This window comes from Sardina pilchardus, chromosome 16 (assembly GCF_963854185.1).
Source record: "Sardina pilchardus chromosome 16, fSarPil1.1, whole genome shotgun sequence".
Classification (NCBI taxonomy): domain Eukaryota; kingdom Metazoa; phylum Chordata; class Actinopteri; order Clupeiformes; family Clupeidae; genus Sardina; species Sardina pilchardus.
The window spans coordinates 1,660,185-1,683,643 of NC_085009.1; the positions used below are offsets into that span (position 1 = coordinate 1,660,185).

Sequence of the window (23,459 nt, forward strand, 5' to 3'; positions counted from 1 at the left end):
GGTGTGGCAGGCCTCCCTGCTCCATGATTGGCTAATCCTCCCTCCTCCAGCAACTGAGTACCGCCTCCCCACCCCACTCCCCCTCTCGCTAGCTGGTGCTGCTGATCGCCTCTGTTTTTGTTGCCATAGCGCTGAGGAGGGGAAAAAAAGAGAGAGAGAGAGAGAGGAGGAGGAGGAGGAGGAGGATAGCAGAGAGGAGGCGAGGAGATGCGTGGAACACGCTGTTGAGCGCACACCCAGCCCCCATCACACGGACGCGACATGTCTCTCTACGACGTGGAGCACACGCTCTCAGCTCTCCGCTCCTTCAGCCGCCGCAACATCAAGGTAAGGTCCTGAGCAAAGATGGGAAAGCAGGGGAGAGGGGAGGACGCAGAAAATGACATGGAGGGGGGGGAGTAGAGGAGAGATGGAGAGGGAGGAGAAGAGAGACGAGATGGATGGATGGAAAGGAAAAGGAGAAAAGGGAGGAAGAGTGAGAGAGAGGAAAGCAGCATGTGTGTAGAGACCACAGGGGAGAGGAGATGAGAGGGAGGGAGGGAGGGGCAGAGAGGGTGTAAAGCAGAGATGCTCTCAGACTGATTGCATTGCTAGCCTGAGCTAGGCCTCAAATCTTCACTCATTTCTCACACTGTCTAGACACAGTCACCTGTTTGGGTGTGTGTGTGTGTGTGTGTGTGTGTGTGTGTGTGTGTATGTGTGTGTGTGTCTGTGTATGTGTGTGTGTGTCTGTGTCTGTGTGTGTTTTTTGGTCCACTTGTGTGCGTGTGTGTGTGTGTTCCTTGACTGTGCTCATATGTGCAGGCATGTGTGTGAGTGTGTGTGAGTGAGAGCTGCTGGTGCCTTGGCTGTGCTGAGCGCCCTGGCTGTGTGTGAGGCGCTGCATGAGGCTGCTTGGTGAGAGCAAACAGGCTGGTGGAGCGTTGGTGCTGGTGCAGTTTTTGCACTCGACTGGAGCCACAATATTAGCCACAGGGAATTCTGCTTCAGTGCCTTCAAATGGCTTCCTCTGGCCATCGAGTTCCCCACCCTCCCTTCCTCTCCCCTCTCCCCCCCCTCTCTCTCTCTTACCCCCTCCTGCTGTCCTTCCACCTCACACCCTCTCTCTCTCTCTCTCTCTCTCTCTCTCTCTCTCTCTCTCTCTCTCTCTCTCTCTCTCTCTCTCTCTCTCTCTCACACACACACACACACACACTTTCTATGACACCGTCCCTCTCTCTGTCACTTTGAGTTCCCACAATTAGCTGTCTGATGGATGTTTACGTGTTGTGCTGCATGTCCTTGGAATGTCAATGTCTCTTAGGCTTCAGTGAAAACTGTGTCACTGGCGTCCGAATGTGCCACGAGGACAGAGGTAGAGCTGATGAAGCAAATATCAAGACAGAAATGTGTGTTAAAAAAAAACGTCCACGTGGAAAGAAGGGGGGGGGGGGGGGGGTACAGAGAAAAGGAGTGATGAAGGTGGTGAAAACAGTAATGTACGGGACACATTAAATACATTTTCTTGCATTTTGCTCTTTAGCTTCATCATGACTGAGATTGATAATGGTTCTTAAAAGCAGGACCCCTGTAGATGGCCATGGATACTGCCTGAATGGAAGCAAACCTGAGCTCTGGCAGGTTTTTGATCTCTGAGCCAGATTGACAGTAGCCCAATATACAACAGATTTGCTCCAAAACACCCTGCAAATCCATGCCTGCCAATCCTCATCTGTCCTTTGCTCCTCACCCAGATTATTCATAATTTCAAAATAGAAAACTGGGATAAGGGTCAAATCTGGTCACATCAGTCATTGCTTCAAGATTTAACATTTCACATTATAACGGGAGGAGATTGATTAAATTACCCGGCACTAAACCATATTTCTTCTTTTTATGATTCCTTGCCAAACAGAATTACTTGTGGCAAAAGTAATATTTTAATTTGTCAGTATGAGGCTATGACATATGGTGGCTGTAGAGAGAGATTTGCTCTCCAGAATAAAAAAAACAAACCTGATTAATGTGATCTTGTAAAATGAGGAGGGTATTTTAGGGATTAGGGGCAAGGGTCACAATCCTTTCCCAAGGGGTAAATATATATCTGTGTGTATGTGTAACTGTGCGTGCGTGTGCGTGCGTGTGTGTGTGTGTGTGTGTGTGTGTGTGTGTGTGTGTGAGAGAGAGAGAGAGAGAGGAGAGAGAGAGAGAGAGGGGGGGAGAGTTTTTCGTATCATTTTTCATATCAGGGTTTGTCATTGTCTAACTTAGCACCTTGGCTGGTATAAAACTAAAACTTCTGTGTTATGAATTGAATATGCTGTATTTTAGCACTCAATGACTAAGCTCTTTGGTTTGTAAATGAACAATTCCTGTTAGAATTACAACATTGCCTACAATGTTTTCACAAATTTGTAGGCAATTTCACACATTTTTAAGATTAGGCCTATGTTACAAAGGCTTCTAATACAACATTTGGGTGGTAAATCTCAATCTATTGCATTACTGTTCCTTTAAAGTATAATCTTATACTCAGTATGATAAGATATGGGTGTGTGATTACACAAAGGATACCATATTAATTCAGCCTGTAGTGTTAACCACAGTGATGGAGAAGATCATGTGTATTTCACTTGGGACACTCAGTTGAACCATGAGTCATGTCTTCTCTTTAGCAGTGACAGAGCTAGCACAGCTAGCATTCAAACATTAGCATACTCATACAAGTCATCTGGTCACACTGACCAGATTTCAGGCCCCTTAACTGATTAGTTGCACATAAATCGCAACCCTTCAGTCAGTATAACATGACACACTTAGTCCAAACCGCAGGCTAAAGATATAGCTCACGATTCTTCTGCTTTTGGATTGGATTACCATCCAGATTGTGGTTTCTTGTAAACGCCTCATTATCACTGTAACAACACTACTCTGCTCAGACGGTATTACCCCAAAACTGCCAATGCCAGTGACTAAGAATGGCTGGCTCTTGTTCTGTTTAAATTTGAGCTGACCAAGCAAGCTGTCCCAAGGTCTTACAATATACCCAGTGTCTTGTTAAACCACATTATATCAGAGAGTTCAGGGATGGGTTCTTATGAATAGAAAAGGACTGTATGTTAATTTAGTACTGCTAATTAGACTGTGGGGGTTGATCATGTCATGAAAGTATAATCACTTACACATTACTATTCTCTGTGGTAGTTGATAGTCAGACATACAGTAAGTAAATGGTCTCAGAGAATAATACTACTAACGGATTTCTATATGGACCAGCAGTGCAAAAATTATGCATAAATAGTGTTTTTTTGTTGTTGTTATTGTATGTTGTTTTGTATTTGTTAATAGGATAAAACACTAGGCCTAGTATATGTTTTGGAAACAAAACAGATTTTCTCTCTTTCCACATCCTCTCGTTATCTCTCATTTAGTCTACCTTACTCTCATTTTGCTGGAAGGGTTTTCTGTGTGCTGCTGTGCTCTATTATTACTCATTGGGCTCAGTCAATGAGAGGAGTGTCTGTGCCCGCTGGCATGCTGGAGTTCTTCATTAGGCTTTGCTCTCCTCTGCTCTTTGGGTTCTGCAGCACTGCTTGAACCTGGAGTACATACTTGTAGTAGATTTACTGTATCTGTGATTTGATCAATTATCTCACAGTAAGAGATGAGTTAGAGCTTGATTGCATGCACTGTTCTGTTGAGGGGAAATGAACACACATTCTAACTAAATTAGCAGGCCAGATTGCTTTTTGCAGTTTGAGCTGCATTACCTGTAAAGCAAGACTGTTGATTGTTTACTAATTAGCTTTCTACTTTTAATCAAAAGCTCCTTTCTATCTCTTAAACTGAAAACACTATCATGACAAGGGTATTCCTCTGGATGTATAGTCTGGAGAGCACAGAGCTATGCATCATTGTCTTATGTATCACTCACGTTGTTTCATTTCTTTTCACAATCTAACTGCAGCAGAAGTGTGCAAGACAATAAGAAAGAACACGCTAAACTTCACAGTGTGTACAATAGATCAAAGACAGGGGAAAGGGCAAACAATGCCACCATGTTGTCTGATAAGGATGTGAATTCCATACAACACATGTGCACAGTGCACACATCATATACTGTATATGTATGTCATATACTGTATATCCTTAACCTTACCCTTATATATGTCATATACTGTATATCCTTAACTGGCATTACCCATGATGGTGACACGGCTGCATTTACAAATGGGTCCTCTGGTCTCTCTATGTCTCTCAACTCTGTCAGAACATTTCCTCAGAAAGCCCCAGAACACACACACTGATTGTCCCATAATCCTTTGCAGTGTTTTACTGCAGTGAATCGGAGGCTACAAAACAGGGGGAGACAGGATGGGGGTGAGGAGAGAGAGAGAGAGACGGTCGGGGTGGAGGGAGGGTGGAGGGGGGTGGATAGTCTGAGACAGAGACAAATCACAATTATGATGCAACACAGTGCTTTGCATGCAGGTAATCTCTACACAGACGACCCTGAGCTCTTTTCCTGGAAGAGTCCAACAGTCAGTCACCAGCGAGCACAGCAGTGCTTCAGTGTGTGCTGTAGAGGCGAGCAGCGGCGTTAAAACAGGCTTGCTCTGCGCCGCCATGCACTAGGCTTCACCCACACACATGCAGGAGCTGACGTCGGGTTGCCATGGAGATGATCTGCGCTCTTTTGTGAGGAGGAGGATATTTCATGGCGTATAATTTATTCTAATGTTCTCTGTAAAATCCTCCCCAAAAGGGGTTTTCCTCCGATCTGACTCGTCTCCCTGCCCCCCCCCCACCCCCCCTCTGACTGATGTCTGACCCACTTTTTTCATCAAAGCAAATGTTTCCTGGTTGTCTACGTCTTCGAACACAGTATTCCTACATTTCTATACGCACCGAGAGCTCTACATCCAGGTGTCAACAACAGCTTGTGTGTGTGTGTGTGTGTGTGTGTGTGTGTGTATGTGTGTGTGTGTGTGTGTGTGTGTGTGTGTAAGTGTGTGTGTAAGTGTAAGTGTGTGTGTAAGTGTGTGTGTGCACGCGCAAATGTCTATTCATATATGTGTGTGTGTGTATGTGTGTGTGATTGCGAGCGTCTAACTTGTGTGTTTGTGGCAGGAGCTTGAGTAAGATGGCGAGGTCTGCGCAGGCCTTCAGCCCTCCTCACCTCTGGAGTGCCAGCCCCAGCGCCACCCTGCTGCGCCCCTGATCCTTACTGCAGCCGTACCCGCTCTCCAGCGCCACTCACCCACTCACCGCCCCCCGCGCCACAGAGGTGAGTCCTCCACGCCCACACACACCTACACACACCCACACAGAGAGAGAGGAAGTCAGGAGGAGTAGGCGTAAGAAAGGGAGGGAGAGAGAGAGAGAGAGAGAGAGAGAGGGAATACTCATAATTCTGAACAGATCTAAGAGATCATTTGTTTCTGAAGTTTTGATCAGAAAAAGCTTAATACACACCAAATGTTGTGTTTTGTTGAGGCATGTACAGTATAGGACATTTACAGACTGCTGTGTTTCTCAGCCCCAGTGGCGTGGCCTGTCGCAGGGTGCTTTTTGTCCCTCAGCAGCCACCGTGGAGCCGCAGCAAAGGTCCCCAGACAGCAGCAGTGAGGAGTGCACGGTGCTGGAGGCTCTGCCCAACAAGATGGCACTGCCCACCTGCGCACAGCACCAGCGCAAGGTAAGACCACTGCCCGTGAAAAACCCATGACGTCTCTGCCTCTCTGAAGTCGTTTGAATGTCTTGTGGGAGGACGAAATGGAGGCGAGGGCCTATCGATGTCTATAAATGTGTCACGTATATCCAGGGCTGTGAGGGTCTTTATGGGGCTGGTGCTCCATTATAGCTGGTTGGTACTATACAGTATGTGCACAGCTCCCAATGAGGCACTAGTGTACAGCGCTGTAGTGAAGAGGAGCTGGAGCTGCACATGCCTCCACACGAACACAACATGGGTCTGCCGCTGTGATGAAACCCTTAGCAATGATATTCACTTACTCTCTATCTCCCTCTCTTTCTCCCCCTTTCTCTCCCTCTCCCTCCCTCCCTCTCCTCTCTTTCTCTCTCTTCTCCCCTCCCTCCCTCCCTCTCTCTCTCCCCTTCTCTCTCTCTATCAATTCAATTCAATTCAATTCAATTCAATAAAGCTTTATTGGCATGAAAGTTTCATGAACAATATTGCCAAAGCTCGGTTACATGTACACATGAAGAGTTTAAGGGAAAATAAATAAATAAATGTTTAACAGAATTGTGGAATTAACGCATAAGGGGACATACAAGTACACATGGAAGACATAAAAGTAAAACAACAATTATAATAATAATAATAACAAATATACACCATTGTTGGTGTTTATGGCCTCACTGGCTGTCCCTCAGGTTGTGGCAGGCTGCTACAAATTTTGCAGCTAGAATGGCCACATCTTTATTCTCTCCGAGGATGTAAGGCAGTTTATCTTCATTTGACAAGGTTAGAAACTCAGGGAGGGTTGAATTTAATTTATTGAATAATAATTTCCTCATATTTTGGGCATTCCGCTAAGAAGTGGAGCTCAGTCTCCACGGCCCCCAAGCTGCAGTGTGAACACAGCCTCTCCTCTCTGGGCAGCCAGGTCTGCCTGTGTCTGCCTTTTTCAATGGAGAGACTGTGCTCACTGAGTCTGTACATAGTCATGGTTTTCCTGAGTTTGGGGTCTTTTAGTTTACTCAGGTAAGTAGCTATTATGTATTCATGTTTTAGGGCCAAATAACATTGTAATTTAGATTGTGTTTTGGTTACTTCTTTCCAATAAGTATCTATCTCTCTCTCTCTCTCTCCACAGGAGGTGGAGCTGTACTGTGTGCCATGTGCTGGGCCCGTGTGTGGGGAGTGTGTGAGCGGCGAGCACGCTGACCACACCACAGAGCCCCTCTCGGACGCTGTGGAGAAGCTACGCCACACGCTGCAGGAGAGAGTGACCGCTGCCACAAACAGGTGCGACACACACACACACACACACACACACACACACACCTAGTGCCAGTACAAGGCTTTACACAGGGCTATGTCTGAGCTTTCAGGGAAAGCTGATTGCTTGATGTTGCATTGATGATCAGATGATCGCATGTTCTGTTTATATTGACCTGGATGAAAAATCTGGACCCTCAGATCTGGGCAAAAATATATTTTAGTTTATTCTAGCTTTTGGTCATAAACGCTCTTCAGGATTGATTGATTGATTGATTAATTGATTGATTAGGTGGTTTCTTGGGCCTGCTGGATAGTTCACTGACTTGTTGCATTGCTGAATGACTGATTGATTCATGAAATGAATTATGGTTGCCTCGTTATGAGATAACTGAGTTATGCTCTGACTCTCCTGCCTCTCTCCCTCACCACAGACTGCCCCAGATCGCCGTGGCACGCCAGTCGCTGAGAGACATCCTGCAGCAGCTCAGCGGCCAGAGGAGCTCCATCGAGGAGGACATCCACTCCGCCTTCTCCGAGCTCCACAAGACGCTGGACGTGCGCAAGAGCGTGCTGCTGATGGAGCTGGAGGTCACCTACACCCTCAAGCAGAAGGTCCAGGGCTCACTCTTAAGCTCTCCTGTCCACATTTCACACAGCCAGCCAGAACTCACACACAACACACGCACACGCACACGCACACGCACACGCACACGCACACGCACACGCACACGCACACGCACACGCACACGCACACGCACACGCACACGCACACACACACCTGTGGTTGTGCTGTGGAGTATTCTGTTCACACTGTCATGAGGTGCCTCTCATGCAGCGTTCCTCCCTCGCTCCTCGTGCCTCGATCCTCACTGATCTACATAAAGAATGATGGGGCGGCAACAACGATAGTCTATCCCTTCTTCCATCTTTCTTTATGTAGATCAGTGAGGATCGAGGCCCGAGGAGCGAGGGAGGACGTATAAACACTGCATGAGAGGCACTACTACTGTTTTTTTTGAGAGATTTGATTGGGTAGAGCAGAACTTCTTGAAAATTTCACTTAAATTTATAAATAGTAACTTGTAACAAAGATGTATCTTACGATACTATACAACTTTGTCAGTTTGTGCTGAAATTATTTTTGCATCCATGGACAGCTCAATTAAGGATTGCAGGACAGAAACAGTACATGTAAGACATACAGTAGCATCAATAGACAAACATGTATACATTCAGTACATGTAGGACATAAAACACATTAAGCATTAAGTCTTGTGGTATCTATCAATGTGTAAAGTGAATATGAGTATGCATCAATGCAAACATAACATGTTTTGTGTGTCCAGCATCTTCCTCTTGACCATAAGTCCCTCATGTGTGTCCATCCCTGTGTGCTGTGTAGATTCTGCAGGCCCAGCTGGACGCTCTGCTGCAGGGCGAGGAGAGCATCACCAGTAGCCGCAGCCTGACCGAGCAGGCGCTGGACGGGGGCAGCGACGCGGCCGTGCTGCTGACCCACGGCGCCGAGGCCGAGAGGCTGAGCGAGCTGGCCAGCCAGGGTCTGCCCCTGCAGCCCGAGGAGAACGACCAGCTGGACCTCTACATGGAGTCGGAGGAGCTGAAGAAGTCCATCCACAACCTGGGCACCATCGTCACCACCAGCGCCGTGGCCAGCCAGACGGAGGCGTCGGGCGAGGGGCTGGAGCAGTGCGCCGTGGGCATCCCCACCTCCGTCACCATCGTGACGCGCGACAAAGCCGGCGGGCCGTGCAAGGCCGGGAACGCCGTGATCTCGGCGGAGGTCTTCACGCCGGACGGCAGCATCGCCGACGGGGAGATCCTGGACAATAAGAACGGGACGTACGACTTCGTCTACACCATCCAGAAGGAGGGCAACTTCAGCCTGGCCGTGAGGCTGTACGACCAGCACATCAAGGGCAGCCCCTTCCACCTGCGGGTGACCAGCTCCCCTGACGACTCGCAGGTGCTCTCCACGCCGTCCTCGGCGGCCAACGCCGGCTCGTCCGGCTCGTCGGGCGGCGCCAAGCGACGCGGCGCCAAGTCCCCGGGGTCGGGCAGTCGCAGTCGCCAGAGAGGGGTGCGGCGGGCGGGGAGCATGTTCAGCACCCCCAAGAAAAAGGCCAACCCCATAGAGGACGACCTCATCTTCAAAATAGGTACGGACTCACGCCGCCGATTTTCAGCACATTATAATCGTAATAAATAATAATAATACATTTGATTTATTATGCACTTTTTTTTTTATCTCAGTGCTTCAGGTCAAAAAACTAAAAAAGATTAGCAGTTTAATGAAAAAGAAAAGAAAAAAAAAGAATCATGTAATCGTGACACACAGCACAAATGCCCCTTCTAGCTGCATGCGTAGGTGCAGAAGGGGTGGCAGACATTAAAGTAGGCCTACATGTTATCGTCATTCTCTGATAGGAAGCTCTTGTAGGTTTCTGTGAGTTTGCTGTGAAAAGAATAACCATCAATCACCACATTTCATCCAAGATGGCCTCTTTCAGGGAGCCGTGCATGCATATGCAACATGCATGACATCATACTGTATGACTGCATGCTATATGCAAACTGCACAGGGAAGGGCAGAAATGCCTCAATCGAATCATAAGGTCAACTGAAAAAATCGCTGGACTTCCTCTGCCCCCACTGGACGACATCTTTCAGATCTGCTGCCTCTGCCGAGCGCACAATATTCTGCAGGATCAGACACACCCCTCAAACCATCTCTTGTTCCTGCTTCCATCTGGCAGGCCTTTAGAGCACGCACGTCCAGGCTGCAGGCTGTTTCATCCCCAGGGCCATAACACAGCACAGTTGCACTCTCTAGATAGGCTTTCTATGCCCTGATAATGGCTTTATGTTTTCTTATTTTATTTATTGTGTGAGTGCATGTAAAAGCGAGCATTGTTTTGGGCTACACAAGAAACATTGTTGTGTGGTTCTGCTGCACAATGATTCTATTCTATTCTATTCTATCTATTCTACTGTATGTTCCAGGAACGAAAGGGAGAAATAAAGGGGAGTTCACCAACCTGCAAGGAGTGGCTGCATCCGCCACAGGAACCATCCTCATCGCAGACAGCAATAACCAATGCGTGCAGGTGAGACACTAATGTGTGCAGGTGAGGGGGGCCCCTCTCTCCAGGCCTCTCTGTTGGCCTGTCAGGACAAGAGAGTTTCATTTGAGCTCAGGAAAGGAAAGATACAGGAGCAACTTCCACAGAGTGCAATTAGTTCAATGCATGGTAAATTGGAAATCATTCTGTAAAATTGTAAACAGGAGGAGGATAGAATGTGAAGAGGAAAACATCTCACTTCTATTCTCCACAATTGTCTCCAGGCAGAAATGTGATCAAGTAATGCCATTTCTCTTTGTACCATATTAAAATATCTGACTACATCTATATCTGCTCTATGTCAGGTGTTTTCCAATGAAGGGGTGTTCCAAAACCGCTTTGGGGTACGAGGGCGGTCGCCAGGACAACTGCAGCGGCCTACAGGAGTGGCAGTCCATCCCAATGGTGACATCATCATCGCTGACTATGACAACAAGTGGGTCAGCATCTTCTCCAGCGAAGGGAAATACAAGGTATGATGGTCCCCTATTATACTGAACAAATCACCGGACACCATTAGTAACACACCAATGTGTGTGTGTGTGTGTGTGTGTGTGTGTGTGTGTGTGTGTGTGTGTGTGTGTGTGTGTCTGTGTGTCTGTGTGTGTGTGAGTGTGTGTGTGTGTGTGTGTGTGAGTGTGTGTGTGAGTGTGTGTGTGAGTGTGTGTGTGAGTTTGAGTGTGTGAGTGTGTGTGTGAGTGAGTGTGTGTGTGTGTGTGTGTGTGAGAGAGAGAGAGAGAGAGAGAGAGAGAGAGATGAGAGAGAGAGAGAGATCAGTTTTCACAGCTTAGTGTTGGGGAATAAGTGAAGAATCAAAACAGCACCCAAGAACACCATGCGGTTGACAGAATAAAAACAGAGGAAACGATATATATTCCACCTGGGTCCAGTAATTACTACTAATCACTGCCTCTATCATCTGGCAGCCATGAAATGTGTTGGCAATTAGAAGGAGAGATCAAATGATGATGAGGAAGGAATCTCCATGGCAGCAGCTCCTCAAGAGAGTGAGAATGCAGCGCGAGATAATGCGATCAGTGCCACTGAAAAGGTGCATGATGTCATTGGCAGTAACTGGAGTGGGTGTGAGGGAGAGGACTGTGGCGGGCTCATTTAGGAGCTGTCGCTGGGCGGATCCCAAAGGGCATGTGGGAATAATCAGGCCATTGTGGACTGGTGGCTGGCAGTGCCATTGGTCACCGTGGCGACAGGACAGGGACATTTGTTCATGTAGGACATGAGGGCCAGACAAGTTCGGCTTCTGCCACTTGCACTGTTGTGGGTCACCAGATTCCTTAACACTTTCAACACGTTGTCTGCTATGGACAATCAGACTGTCTCAGGAATTATGTACCACAGTTCTGAAAGCAACAATTTTCTTACTGTATCATCTACATTTATTTATCATTTAATGAATAACATTTTTTTTTGCATTGGATTATCATGTTTATTTCCATTGAAATAAATGTAGCATGCTTGATAAAAGTGCCATATTTGCTTATGTTCATTTGTTTCAGTACTCTAAAACAGCACTCTTAAACCCGGAGAAGCCCCTTGCTGCCCTCCTCCTCCTCCTCCTCCTCTCCCTCTGTAGCTCTGTCGCTCCATGTCAGTCCTCCCCATGTGCTCTGTCCACCCAGTCCATCCTCCCGGCCCAGGTCTCTTGAGGGTGTCCACCCGCCACTCCTGGTGTACCTCAGTGGTCTTGGCCTCTCCACTGTGCTCCACTGTGGGTTGTAGTGTTCCCCGATGGCTCTCCGTTCGCCCATGTTTCTGTGGCCGTCTGTCAGTGGGACTGGACTTGTCTTCTGCTTTTGTCGTGCAGAGGGGGCTCTTATTGTCCTGTGTCTTATTTGCGTCCTCTTTTCCTCTGTGGACTCTGCGTCCTCTCTTCTCAGTCTCTGCCGTTTATCAGGCGGCTGCACTCTTGTCTTTCACTCTACGTCTCCCTCAGGTTCTACTGGTGGACCTGATGTCTTCTGAAAATGATTGTCTTATTCAGGAATTCCAAATCTCTCCCAATAAGAGTTGCATGCATTTTTCTTTGTGGGCTCTCCCTCTCAGACCCACTTTCTTCACCTCCTTCACCCGTCTCTCCTCCTCCTCCTCCTCCTCTCATTTTCCACTTTTACTCTCTTCCTCACTTCCAACGACTTGCTTGCTCTAGTTCAAATAGTTTCATCTCCCTCATCAGATGTTTCCTGTATTCCCTTCTCATCTTCTTACTCTTGTACATTTGTCACTAATTGTCGCAGCCGCCTTCAATGTCCAGTGTCTTCAGTTCCCTCCTGAGTTCCTCTAGGTTGGACTTTTTCGTCGTTTCTTTCGTTTCACAGTGTGAAGTGGCGTTTCTCTACTTTTACCACCAGCATCAATCAACAAAACAATTCACCATTCACTACCTGATCACCTAGTTTATGTAGTGATAGACCAACACATGTGCAACTAGTTGAGATGTTGAGACTGCTCTCTGTAATTCTGTTGATGTCCTGCTGTATGTGAAGGGTAAACTGGGCTCCGGGAGGCTGATGGGTCCAAAGGGAGTCTCTGTGGACAATAATGGACACGTCATCGTGGTGGACAACAAGGCTTGCACCGTCCTCATCTTCCAGACCAGTGGCAAGCTCGTCGCCAAGTTCGGTAGCCGTGGAAACGGAGATAAACAGTTTGCAGGTGTGTAGCACGCCAGCAGTCTTGTAACATCCTGGCAGATTCAAATGAAATGGTCTTGAGTTGTTGAACAAGTTGAGCCATGTTAACACTCTTCCTCATTCCACTCTCTCTCAGGACCACACTTCGCTGCAGTGAACGGCAACAATGACATCATAATCACAGATTTCCACAACCATTCTGTAAAGGTAAGGGTATACAGTATAATGGGAATGTTTCAATAGATCACATGGGCTACAATCCTTCATCACTATTTCATTGAAAAGTGGTCAAATGTTCTTTTCTGTGAGTTCAGGTGTTCAATACAGACGGAGAACTGCTACTGAAGTTTGGTTCAAACGGTGAGGGCAATGGGCAGTTCAATGCTCCGACTGGTGTTGCAGTAGACGCCAATGGGAACATCATTGTGGCAGACTGGGGGAACAGTAGGATACAGGTAGGCAGTTGTTCACTATGAGCAGGGAAATTTAACCACCTGCCATCTTTTCCTTTGCCATGATAAAAAAAGCATCTGATGAAAATCTAATTCAACAGTTTCAATCCTCTACTTCCTGTCATTTTCTTCAATTTTATCATAATTCTTCCTCACTACACAAATGTTCCACCACATTAAACTTGTATCAGGCCAAGCTTGGTGTGATGGAAGTTAGATTACGTCCATTGTGAGCCTTGTTTACCGCAGCCTTTCTTTCCATCCGAATCCTGGTCCAGTGCAGGACTGTGCTGTCTACACAATGCAGGTTTATCCCTCATTCTCCATCTTCTCCTTCTTGCTCCCTCTCCCAGGTGTTCGATAGCAGTGGCTCTTTCCTCTCCTACATCAACACATCGGCTGACCCCCTGTATGGTCCCCAGGGCCTGGCCCTCACCTCTGATGGCCATGTGGTGGTCGCCGACTCTGGGAACCACTGCTTCAAGGTGTACCGCTACCTACAATAAACAACGGGGAAGTGTTTCTAACCCAACCAGACCCCAGATGCACCCCACCACCCGCAGTCTCTGGCAAACTGGAAAAGTTTCTCAAAACGGAACTAAAACAGAAATCGGCTCCAAAGGAGCTTTTGTTTAGGGCCCCCACTCACACACCACTTCCGATTTCCTGTACTAAAAACAAGAGGAGATTTTCACTGGGTTATGCCTCCTCTCTCCCCATGGCAGTCCTCATCGCCTGGGGCATTTCAGACATCTCAAAAAACAATTTTGCAAAGTGCCATCCCCATTACCAAGTACACCAGAATTTTAGTTCAGAATGGGCATGTCTGGTAATCTTGTAATGCAAAAAGGGAATGTTTCATTCTTTATTTAGGCCTTTGGGTGCCTAGTACAACATGTTTGACCCTGGTTTATGTCATTGCAACAATTACAGAACAGAGAAAAGAACTAGAGTTACTGTGCGGCAGTGGTATGCCTTCACACAGTCCTTAATTTGAGTGGCAAGGCATGTGCATTATAGAGTGGTACGGAATTGAACCAGTTGATTAGTCCAAGTGGTGAATGTTCATACCAAATTTGAAGAACGTACGTGCCTCAAGGCATTCTTGAGATATCAAGACGTTCACGAGAATGTGACAAAGATTTGGTCACAGTGACAATGAATTCTGACCTCCAAAATCAATCCAGTCCATGTTAGAGTTAATGTTAAAGTTCACACCAAATTTGAAGAACATGCCTGAAGGCATTCTTGAGATATTGTGTTCACGAGAACAGGGCATACATATAGTCAGAGTGACCTTGGACTTCCACAATCAAAGCAGTTCATCTTAGAGTCCAAGTAAACTTTCACACACAATTTGAAGCTCGTGCCTAGAAGCATTGTTGATATATGACGTTTACGAGATCAGGACTGACAGACGTATGGACAACTCGAAAACATGCCGGTGCGGAGTTATAAAAAACAGCAAACAACATGGCTGTTCAAGACACTACAAGTTACTGTAGTTGTGCTGACATCTCTTGAAACATATATAAGGACAGCATACCATATGACCGCAAAATATATCAAATAATAGTGCCATTAATGGAACAGCCAGCAAGCAATACAGCTCCCATAGGCCACCTCACGTCCAAAGACAAGAAAAATAATACATGGCCCTTAAAATAGCTGTTTCCTGTGGAGAGAACACCTCAAGCATGTTTTGCTTCCTCCAAAATCTCTTGCTTGATAATATCTTAACCGAAGGATGTGTCCATTTCAATCCCTGGTCCAAAATAAACCTATGCTTGATCAAGGCAGATTATAGATATTGACTGGTTATTGTAATCCTAACAAAAGAGACATAAATCATTTTTACTACTTGTTTAATGGGGACAAATTCATGAATAATGCGCAATTGGCATTTAACAATGTGTTGCCTAAAGCCAAGTGAACTTGTGGATTGGACTTTGATCCCACAGTCCATTATAATATTTCTACATAGAGATATTCTGCTTGTCACTTTGTAATTTTGAGTCTGCACACCCTTTAGCTATTTTTTGCTATCAATATAGTGAAATGATGTCCATGAAAATGCACTATTTTAGAATTAGGCTATAGCTTTTCTAACAGTCATACAAAATAACAGCTGTTCAACACAAAGGTAGGGTTCTGCTCAATATAAGCTCTTCGTCATTTCGCGAGTTTTGCAAGTTGTCGTCCCAAAAAGGAAGAGTACATTTGTCTATTTTTAATAAATAATAGTTTGAAAAGTCACTCTATTCAGAAATGTCAGTCATTTGACAGGATTTTACTGTTGCATTCCACAATAAAGACCAAGCTTGGGCATGATATTGCTTGCCTGTTAGATGTTAGTTATCACTGTATACCAGAGCAACTTGCATGTGTTATACCACAAATCGTGGCACTAGGCTACAGCTAAATAACAAAAAAAACAATATAAAAAATAGCAGCATCTTTATCAACGCACTGATTCATTCTCACTTTAAATGTTATGTTGGCTTTTTTGTCAGACAAACTCATTCATACAACTTTACACTATTATGTTCCACATTGTAACGTTTACATTTATGAAGCTGGTGTTATTTATCAAGTATTGCACTTAAAGAATGTATATTTATTTCAGATTGTGTTTTTCTATACAGTATTATTTGGATATTGTTTTGAATTATCATGAATGTTATTTTTTATAAGCCATGATGATTTGTGTTCACGTTGGAAGAAGATTGTGTAGACGTAAGATTCAACCGAATGTTCATCGTTCATGCCTCAATTTCAGCCTTAACGTAAATTTTGTCTCAAATGTAATTATTTTATCCATTTAAAGCAGTGCTAGTTCAATCAACAACATGTGACTGACTTTACAAGAATCAATTTTCCCATAGATCTTCTACCTTCACTCTGATGTCAGATTGTTTCCATACAGCCGAGACCTTCAGTACAGTACAGTTAATTCTTCACTGCTAATGTACAACGCATCAATAAAGGACTGAGTAGATCATGGATTACTTTTCCACTTGATTTCTTTTTGTAACCGGTAATTATTCTCTTGCCACCATCACTGAACGGTAGGAACGTTTAAGGCAACCACTCAACTTCAACTGTGTCTTGCTCAGAGAGAAGACAAAATATGTTTTGAGGATAGTTAATGCTCCATGTCTTGACAGGCTAGTACGAGTGAGTAAGCTGGCAAAGTTTTAACCTTCAAGTTACTTCTTGTTCAAGTTATTTCTTCAGTGTACAAACGGAGTGTCAAACACTAAAAATATTTCCTATGATGATCACGGAATGAACAAACATATTCAGATATTGTATGAAATGTTTTACAAATGCACACAAACACATATAAGGCTTAAGATTTTCTTTTAAAATTTATCTCATTGTCAGTGAAGGATTTCAGAACAATATCCTGTCAACAATCAGCTGACCACAAACTAACCAAAATACAGATATGGATGGATGGATGGATATAAATGTGCTTAACCCCCCAAAAACGAGGTTCCCTCATCCAGACTTAGAAAAAAAAAAAAAAAAAAAGAAACGCTCCCTTACACAAGAGATCAGAGTGAAGTTTTCACTTCTTACCTCTACTGATTCTCAGGCATCAAGTCCTCATGAAAAGAAGGTTTTATGGCACCATAGCTTATACCCTTAACAGTAAACAGGAAGGGGTCGTTACATCCCACAGTAAGTAAATATCAAAATCAAGCCCATGGTCTCTAATTAATCATATGCATCATGGAATAAACAGCTGAGTAGATGAGTGAACCACAATGCAGAAATGGAAAACAGGTCACACAGGCGTTAAAAACAACAAAAAAATCCAACACGTAACGGCATCAGCAAGTTTTCTAGACATTTCAATGTGTTGAAATCCCACGCTTTACAATGCAAGTCATTGGCTGAGCTGGCTGTGTGAAGCACTTGATACTGTATTAAATAAATAATATGATACAAAAGCATCTGCATCTATACATGGTAAAGTACAGAATTTACATCTTATAAATACTAACAGACAAAACCGTGCAAGCCGCTTAAAAATGGTTCATAGTTCTGTTCTTTTTGCCATTTTCTCTATTCGAGGCCCAAGGTGAAGTTGATTCCGTGAACGATGCCAATTATGATGGGCTGCCAAGCAACAAGGTACCTCAGCCAATCCAGAAGCTGTCCGTACAACACATGTGTTTTCTCCCAACTGATAAATTGAGTTAAGACGTTTTTGAGTGCAGATGTCATTTGCCACACAGTGCAACATAACCTAAGGTAGGGCACCATTTTTCATCCATGCTTAGATTATTCAAGAAAAAAAGAAAGAAAAAAGAAAAGAAACAAGCAAACAAGAGTATATAAATACAAACATAGTCATTTCTTTCATTAGTGGAAGGTTTAACATTTATGGTTCAAAGGATACGGATTCTTCATCATTCTCTTCAGATCCACCTTCTCGTTGCAGTAGGGACAGGTCTGCTTTTTTCCCACAATGCACCAGCCACGAATGCAGAACTCATGGAAGCTGTCAGCAACCAATCATTAAGGACCAACAAAACAATCATTGCTCTGAATCAATCAGAACACTTGCTAATGTTGTTACTGCTATAGTATCCTGTGTGAGCAACTGCGTTGTTATGAGCTACAGCAGAACCAGTATTTAAAACAATACTTTTTCCAGTCATCGTTGGGACTGTTTACAGCCCTGACATCCTTATGCACCTGAACATCAATGTTCCCACAGCAGTGGAAACCAGGACACTGGGCACAATGGGACATCCATCTGATTAAAAGTGAAAACGCACTAATAGAACAGTGGAGGGGACAGGGGAGCGTCCACACAACTGACTCACTAGGCAGCACTGTCAGCACACTCAGAGCCCTAATTAGAATAAAGCAAAAAGATTAACCCCCACACTTCTATTCAGGATATATGAGAAAAGTCTCCTCATAGGTTCTTTACTTCTACATCTGAATAAGTGTTGATCTTTGTGCGGATGAGGAAAAAAACTCCATCAAGCTTATCTAAAGCACAGTTAGAGGGACTCTTAATAGGACAGAATTACATGGATTAGAGTTACCTTTACTAATATAGTACACATCAAATTTGAAATTAAATTCATAGAAACTGACGGCTTACTTCTCCTCTCCAAATTACTGGTATTAATTAACAAGCACTAATGTGAATAGAGATTTGCTTCAAAATGTATTCATTCAACTCTTCACAAGATACTGAAAGCCAGTAAATCAGTCAGCACACAGTATGATGTGCACTTCTGTATTTCTGTAGTGTAGCTTTCCAAAGGATACATGTGGTTACAGGAGAGCTGATACGTGTCCTCAATAATGCCCTCTTCATCCACATCCACCAGGATCTTCTGGCCGCACACCGCACAGATGTCGTCGCAGAGGCTGCGCGTGGGCATGCCCCCCACACTGTAGTACTGCCAGGCAGGAGCAGACGAGAGCAGAGAAACTGATTGCACATCCAACTCTGCACTGCGGGATTACGCATAGAACTGCACTCATCCTACAAACCACTACATTAAAGCCTACTTATTATACTACATTAGAATGACATATTGGCTGTCTGTTAAATAATGCCTGTATGTGGCAACTGAATTAATATCCAATAGTTAACAGCTGGTTTACTTGCACTCTGCACAAATGACAATACACTACTTCAGAATGCAGCCGGGTATAAAAATCTGTCTGGAATTCTGAAATCATGGCGTGATATTGAACACAGGTGATTGAGAGTCCCTCTGTCCACATACCCCTATGGTTGAGGCCATGTAGTCAGAGCAGATCTCAGCAAAATCCCGTCCCATGACGCCGTAGTACAGGCCATAGAAGAGCATGATGACGCCCACATCCATCGAGTCCTCTGCTTTAATCCTGAACAACATCAATCGAAGCACAGAAGTTCAAAAACAAAACTTCTCCAACTACAATTATTTCTGATTACTTGAGCTGAGCTGAAAGATAATGATGTTCTCTACGATCCAACATGTTAAGCCTGTTTGCCGCACGCAAATTGTGACTAAAGTAAAGAAAACGTAGACTTAACCCATGTTTTGGAAACTAGTGATAGTGATTGGCTATACTGCTAACTATAACTGAAGCGATGACCTTGGGGACATCGACTGCATCCTCATCATTAAGATGACCGGAGCATCACTGGACCAAAGCAGCCGCATCTTTCACTCCCTCACCTGAAGAGGACGTTGAAGCCAAACATGGTGAACATGATGGCCAGGTAGCCCAGCACTCCCACTGCGTAGCTCAGCTTGTAGATGAGCAGGAACCACTTGTACACCATTCTACAGGAGATCAAGCGCACACACAACTATCAAAACAGTTGAGTGCACAATGTCAAAAAACGACATGACATAATAGACACTTTTCAACACTTGATCAAAAAAGGTCTTCACAAGGTATAGATTCAAAATAGCAAATAAACAATAAACAAACAAACGTACATACATGGACTCACACACACACCGAGTTAGGAACAACAATTTTCATACTCTTGGCAAATATTGATGTTGGTTGTCTCTTGACCAATATGTTTGTTCTGACTAAAAATGAATAATTTTGGACATGCAATTTTTGCATAAAAATATTAAAAAGATGACTTTTTCTGATTCCATGCATCTACAACATTGTCTTACAACCTGTTGGCATGTGGCAGTGTAATTTTCAGTCAGAACAAACATATTGGTATTAGACAAAATCAACATTAAATCAATACCTGCAAGGGGTTGGATTAATTTTGTTCCAAACTGTAATTATATTCCCCTCTTTTACTGTACATGTTCAACGTTTTGATCTGCATGCTCTTCCTGTGGCCATTAAAGCAACACGACAACATCAGAAATGTGTTGTTACTCAAACATTCAAATCCTTCAAATCAGTTGATAACAGACAGAAGGCCACTGAGGGTCTGTTGTGGGTCTCCCAGTCCTTACCTGGGCGTTCTGCCTGAGAGGGGCTTGCGCGTGGCCCTGAAGATGATGTAGCTGGTGATGACGGAGAACATGCCCCAGGTGGAGAGGAAGCGCCACCAGTACAGCTTGATGGTGAAGTAGAGCGGCACCACCCACATCTGCAGCAGAGTCACCATCTGGGGAAAAGCAAAACACACGCACACACAGACATGCACACACGCGTACACACACACACACACACACACACACACACACGTGCACACACGCGTACACACACACACACAAGAAGTGTACACACACACACAAGAAACGCACACATACGCACACACACACAGAAATAGAGCAACCAGTGGTCAGCATTCACTATGGCAAACCTCACTAGTATACTTCAGCTGTCCATCAGGCCTGGTAGAGTCAAAGCTAACACATTTCAGCCTTTCAACTTTATTGTTCAAGTATGTTAACACTCAACACTGGAGAAATTCTCCTCCAGTCATCAAAACAGCTGCAATTTCTCACATTCACATATAAAATTAACTTCATTGGTTGGACAATGGACAGCTCCACCAAAAGCAAGCAGTTTAGGCTAATGTCTCTATGGCTACATTTACATGTACTTCAGCATCCCGGTTATGAGGCTTAACCCGATTTTGACCAAGTGCCAATCTCCTATCACAACAGAGAGTAGCATCTGCATGAGATGGAGAGACATAACGAACTCAAGGAGGCTAACCAGATTATGTCTGACAGCAGGGCAGAGTTAGATCCTGACTGAGCAAAGCCCCCCCTGAACGGGATAAGGAATTAGCAGTACAGTGATCAGACTGCCCAGCTGTCTTCAAGAGTTACTGTAAGTTCAGTCAGGAAAGAAGAGTGATCTCTGTGGACAAACTTCCATGGAGGAAAGAGAGAGCTCTCGGTGTCTGGACTGGACCACCATCACTTGATGTGTAATAGCCACATGAGCTAAATCTTCTTTGTCATCATATTCATACTATTTAACAGTTCCACCTGATTCAACAATCCTTTATGCTCAAGCACGCTGCCTGTCAGCAATGGAAAAAACACATTGTTGCATGCATTATGCAATGTATGACAATTAATGACTTCTACTACGTTGACCCAAGGCTTTACGTTACCCCCCACCTTGCACAGATATGAAGCTACATCTCCTGATCACAAACTGACCGATAACGGTCATGTTGCACAGGAAACAACCATCACATCCAATTATTACCCAAAAGTTGCCCAAGACTACTTGTAACTGATCTAACCAGCTTCTTCATAGAGGATGCACAGTATGTTATAATCAAACTAAATACACACTGCCATCATACAAGATACAAAGTCTCTATGATAACCAAACCAAAAGATCAACTCCTCATTGCAGATGTGTGAGCATCGTATCAACTGCTGGATGTGTGACTGACAGGCGACGTTGACTCACGTTGTAGGAGCGGCTGTGCCTCTGCTTCCACTGCACCAGGACAATCTGGGCCACCACCAGCGTGGCGATGAGGATGAGCACCATCTCAGCGTGCATGGCCTCATGGCCTCTGTGCTTCACGTGCAGCCGCTCATGCTGCACTCTGCAGGGAGAGACGAGACGGAGAGGGAGGGAGGGAGAGAGAGAGTGGGAGGGAGAGAGGGAGAGAAGATAAAGGCCCAACTAAAAACTCACAGTATTCAAAAAGTAGCACCAGATGTGATCAAGACTTGCTTAGGTAATGAATACACAATAGTGTGGTGCACCTAATGTAGGAGACAAAGAAAGAGAAGAGACACTTGGTGTATAGGCTTGCTGTTCAGGAGGATCATGTTCTCAGTTATACCATCACTAGATCTGTTGCTCAGTGAAGGTGGCTACACAGATGGCTAAGCATGGCTAAGCATGAGTGTGGTGCAAATAGTAGGCTACAGTGTTATGAATTTGTGGAAAGCCTTTTCCTTAGCTTTGCTTGTTTAACTCCTTGAACACGCATATTCATTCAGTGCCTCATGCATAGCATAGCATGCATCACATGAGAGAAACAGAGTGAGAGTTTTCAACTTACTTCCAGTTCTCTCTGTGGGACATTTTCAAAATGTCCCCCTAAGATAAAAAGAAAAAAGGCACCAGTTACAAGGTATACCATCTCATTTCCAGGTTCAACGTTGCTATCAGAGAGGTAAACAACTGTGACCCCTTTAAAACCACATACTGTACAACCACTAAACACGAAAACAATGTTGATCACAGGATGTAGTTGACAGGCTTTTGTTCGTTGACCCATTAGACAAAACGGAATCGACTTTGAATGGTGATGGTGATGAAAACAGTACAGGTACGACACTGTAGTGTTGATTCATTTGTCAGTGGCACAAACCCTCTAAACTCTAACCAACACCTTTATAAATGTAGAAATTGTTTTACCTAACATTTTAGCTATTGTTTTAGCCAAGTAATCAATTGACAGCTAATAGGCTATGCAAGTCGGTAAAACCCAACGTGTGAATTACATCTCTGGTAACTGGTTAATTGTTTACAAAGAAACATATGCACCAGAAATGTGTCAGCTGAAAGCTGCCACGTTTACATAGACGTTTGGTTACACACCCTGTCAGTCAGTCTGCCAGTCAGTCAATCAGGTGTATCACAACAGATGACAAGCTAACTGTCCACGTAGCTAGCTAGCGAGCTAGCAATATTCATTATGAAAGTGTTCCCAAATTCTAGTGTATAAACAAAATGACAGCTAAAGTCATGTACACACTAAAGCACTGATATCGATAACAACGTCAAATCAATAGTTACCTGCGGATGTGTATCACCCATTCCCCTAATTTCTATTTTCCGACCGGCAAGCTAAAATCATAGTGGTGCGCTTCTTCTTCTACTGCTGGAGCCAATTTAAGATGTACCAGAATAACTAAACCAGCTTCGATATCGCCAGCTAGTGGCCTGAAAGGTTCTACATGTGCATTCTAGTTGTCTAGTGCTAGGCTTTTGACACAGAGAAAGGTCCATGTAACGCAGTTAAATGTTCTATCCAAAACTTAAAAATCGGAAATTAGAAAATGTATTTCGATTTCCTAACATTGAGGGATTTTTTTCGCCAGGTAAATACGTCAATAAGATTTTGGAGTAGCCTAGGCCTATTTTTTTTTTATTTTGCATATGTGTTGAGCTTGATAGAAAATTGGATAATTGAAAAAAATATTGTATCTGCATGCGCCTCTAGGCTGCTGGAGAATTAACCTCGCGCCATTCCTTCATCACTTCTCGTTGCCTTCGTGGGCTTAGCCTAATGGGCGAATGTTTAGTGTCTCAGCTCATGTGTAGGCTACTGTGA

General features: G+C 44.5%; 2 protein-coding genes across 3 annotated transcripts; one reads left to right on the forward strand and one right to left on the reverse strand.

Moving 5' to 3' along the window:
* Positions 1–124: 124 nt before the first annotated feature.
* Positions 125–16,194, forward strand: trim2b (tripartite motif containing 2b). 2 transcript variants are annotated; one of them, XM_062516980.1, is made up of 12 exons: positions 125–327; positions 5,110–5,266; positions 5,519–5,677; positions 6,819–6,970; positions 7,378–7,558; positions 8,349–9,123; positions 9,968–10,071; positions 10,392–10,559; positions 12,591–12,759; positions 12,874–12,944; positions 13,052–13,192; positions 13,543–16,194. In XM_062516980.1, exons 3-12 carry the CDS (start codon positions 5,642–5,644, stop codon positions 13,693–13,695), a joined length of 1,950 nt encoding a protein of 649 aa, XP_062372964.1. In that variant the 5' UTR covers positions 125–327; positions 5,110–5,266; positions 5,519–5,641; the 3' UTR covers positions 13,696–16,194. The 2 variants fall into 2 exon arrangements, with proteins under 2 accessions (XP_062372964.1, XP_062372963.1); XM_062516979.1 differs by having other exon boundaries at positions 5,113–5,266.
* Positions 16,195–16,547: 353 nt separating this feature from the next.
* Positions 16,548–23,045, reverse strand: rnf175 (ring finger protein 175). Its single transcript, XM_062516207.1, has 9 exons — positions 22,922–23,045; positions 22,182–22,219; positions 21,575–21,716; positions 20,149–20,303; positions 19,393–19,500; positions 18,955–19,075; positions 18,488–18,621; positions 17,601–17,702; positions 16,548–17,384 (listed from the first exon to the last, which is right to left on the reverse strand). Exons 1-9 carry the CDS (start codon positions 22,940–22,942, stop codon positions 17,264–17,266), a joined length of 942 nt encoding a protein of 313 aa, XP_062372191.1. The 5' UTR covers positions 22,943–23,045; the 3' UTR covers positions 16,548–17,263.
* Between the last annotated feature and the right edge of the window lie 414 nt (positions 23,046–23,459).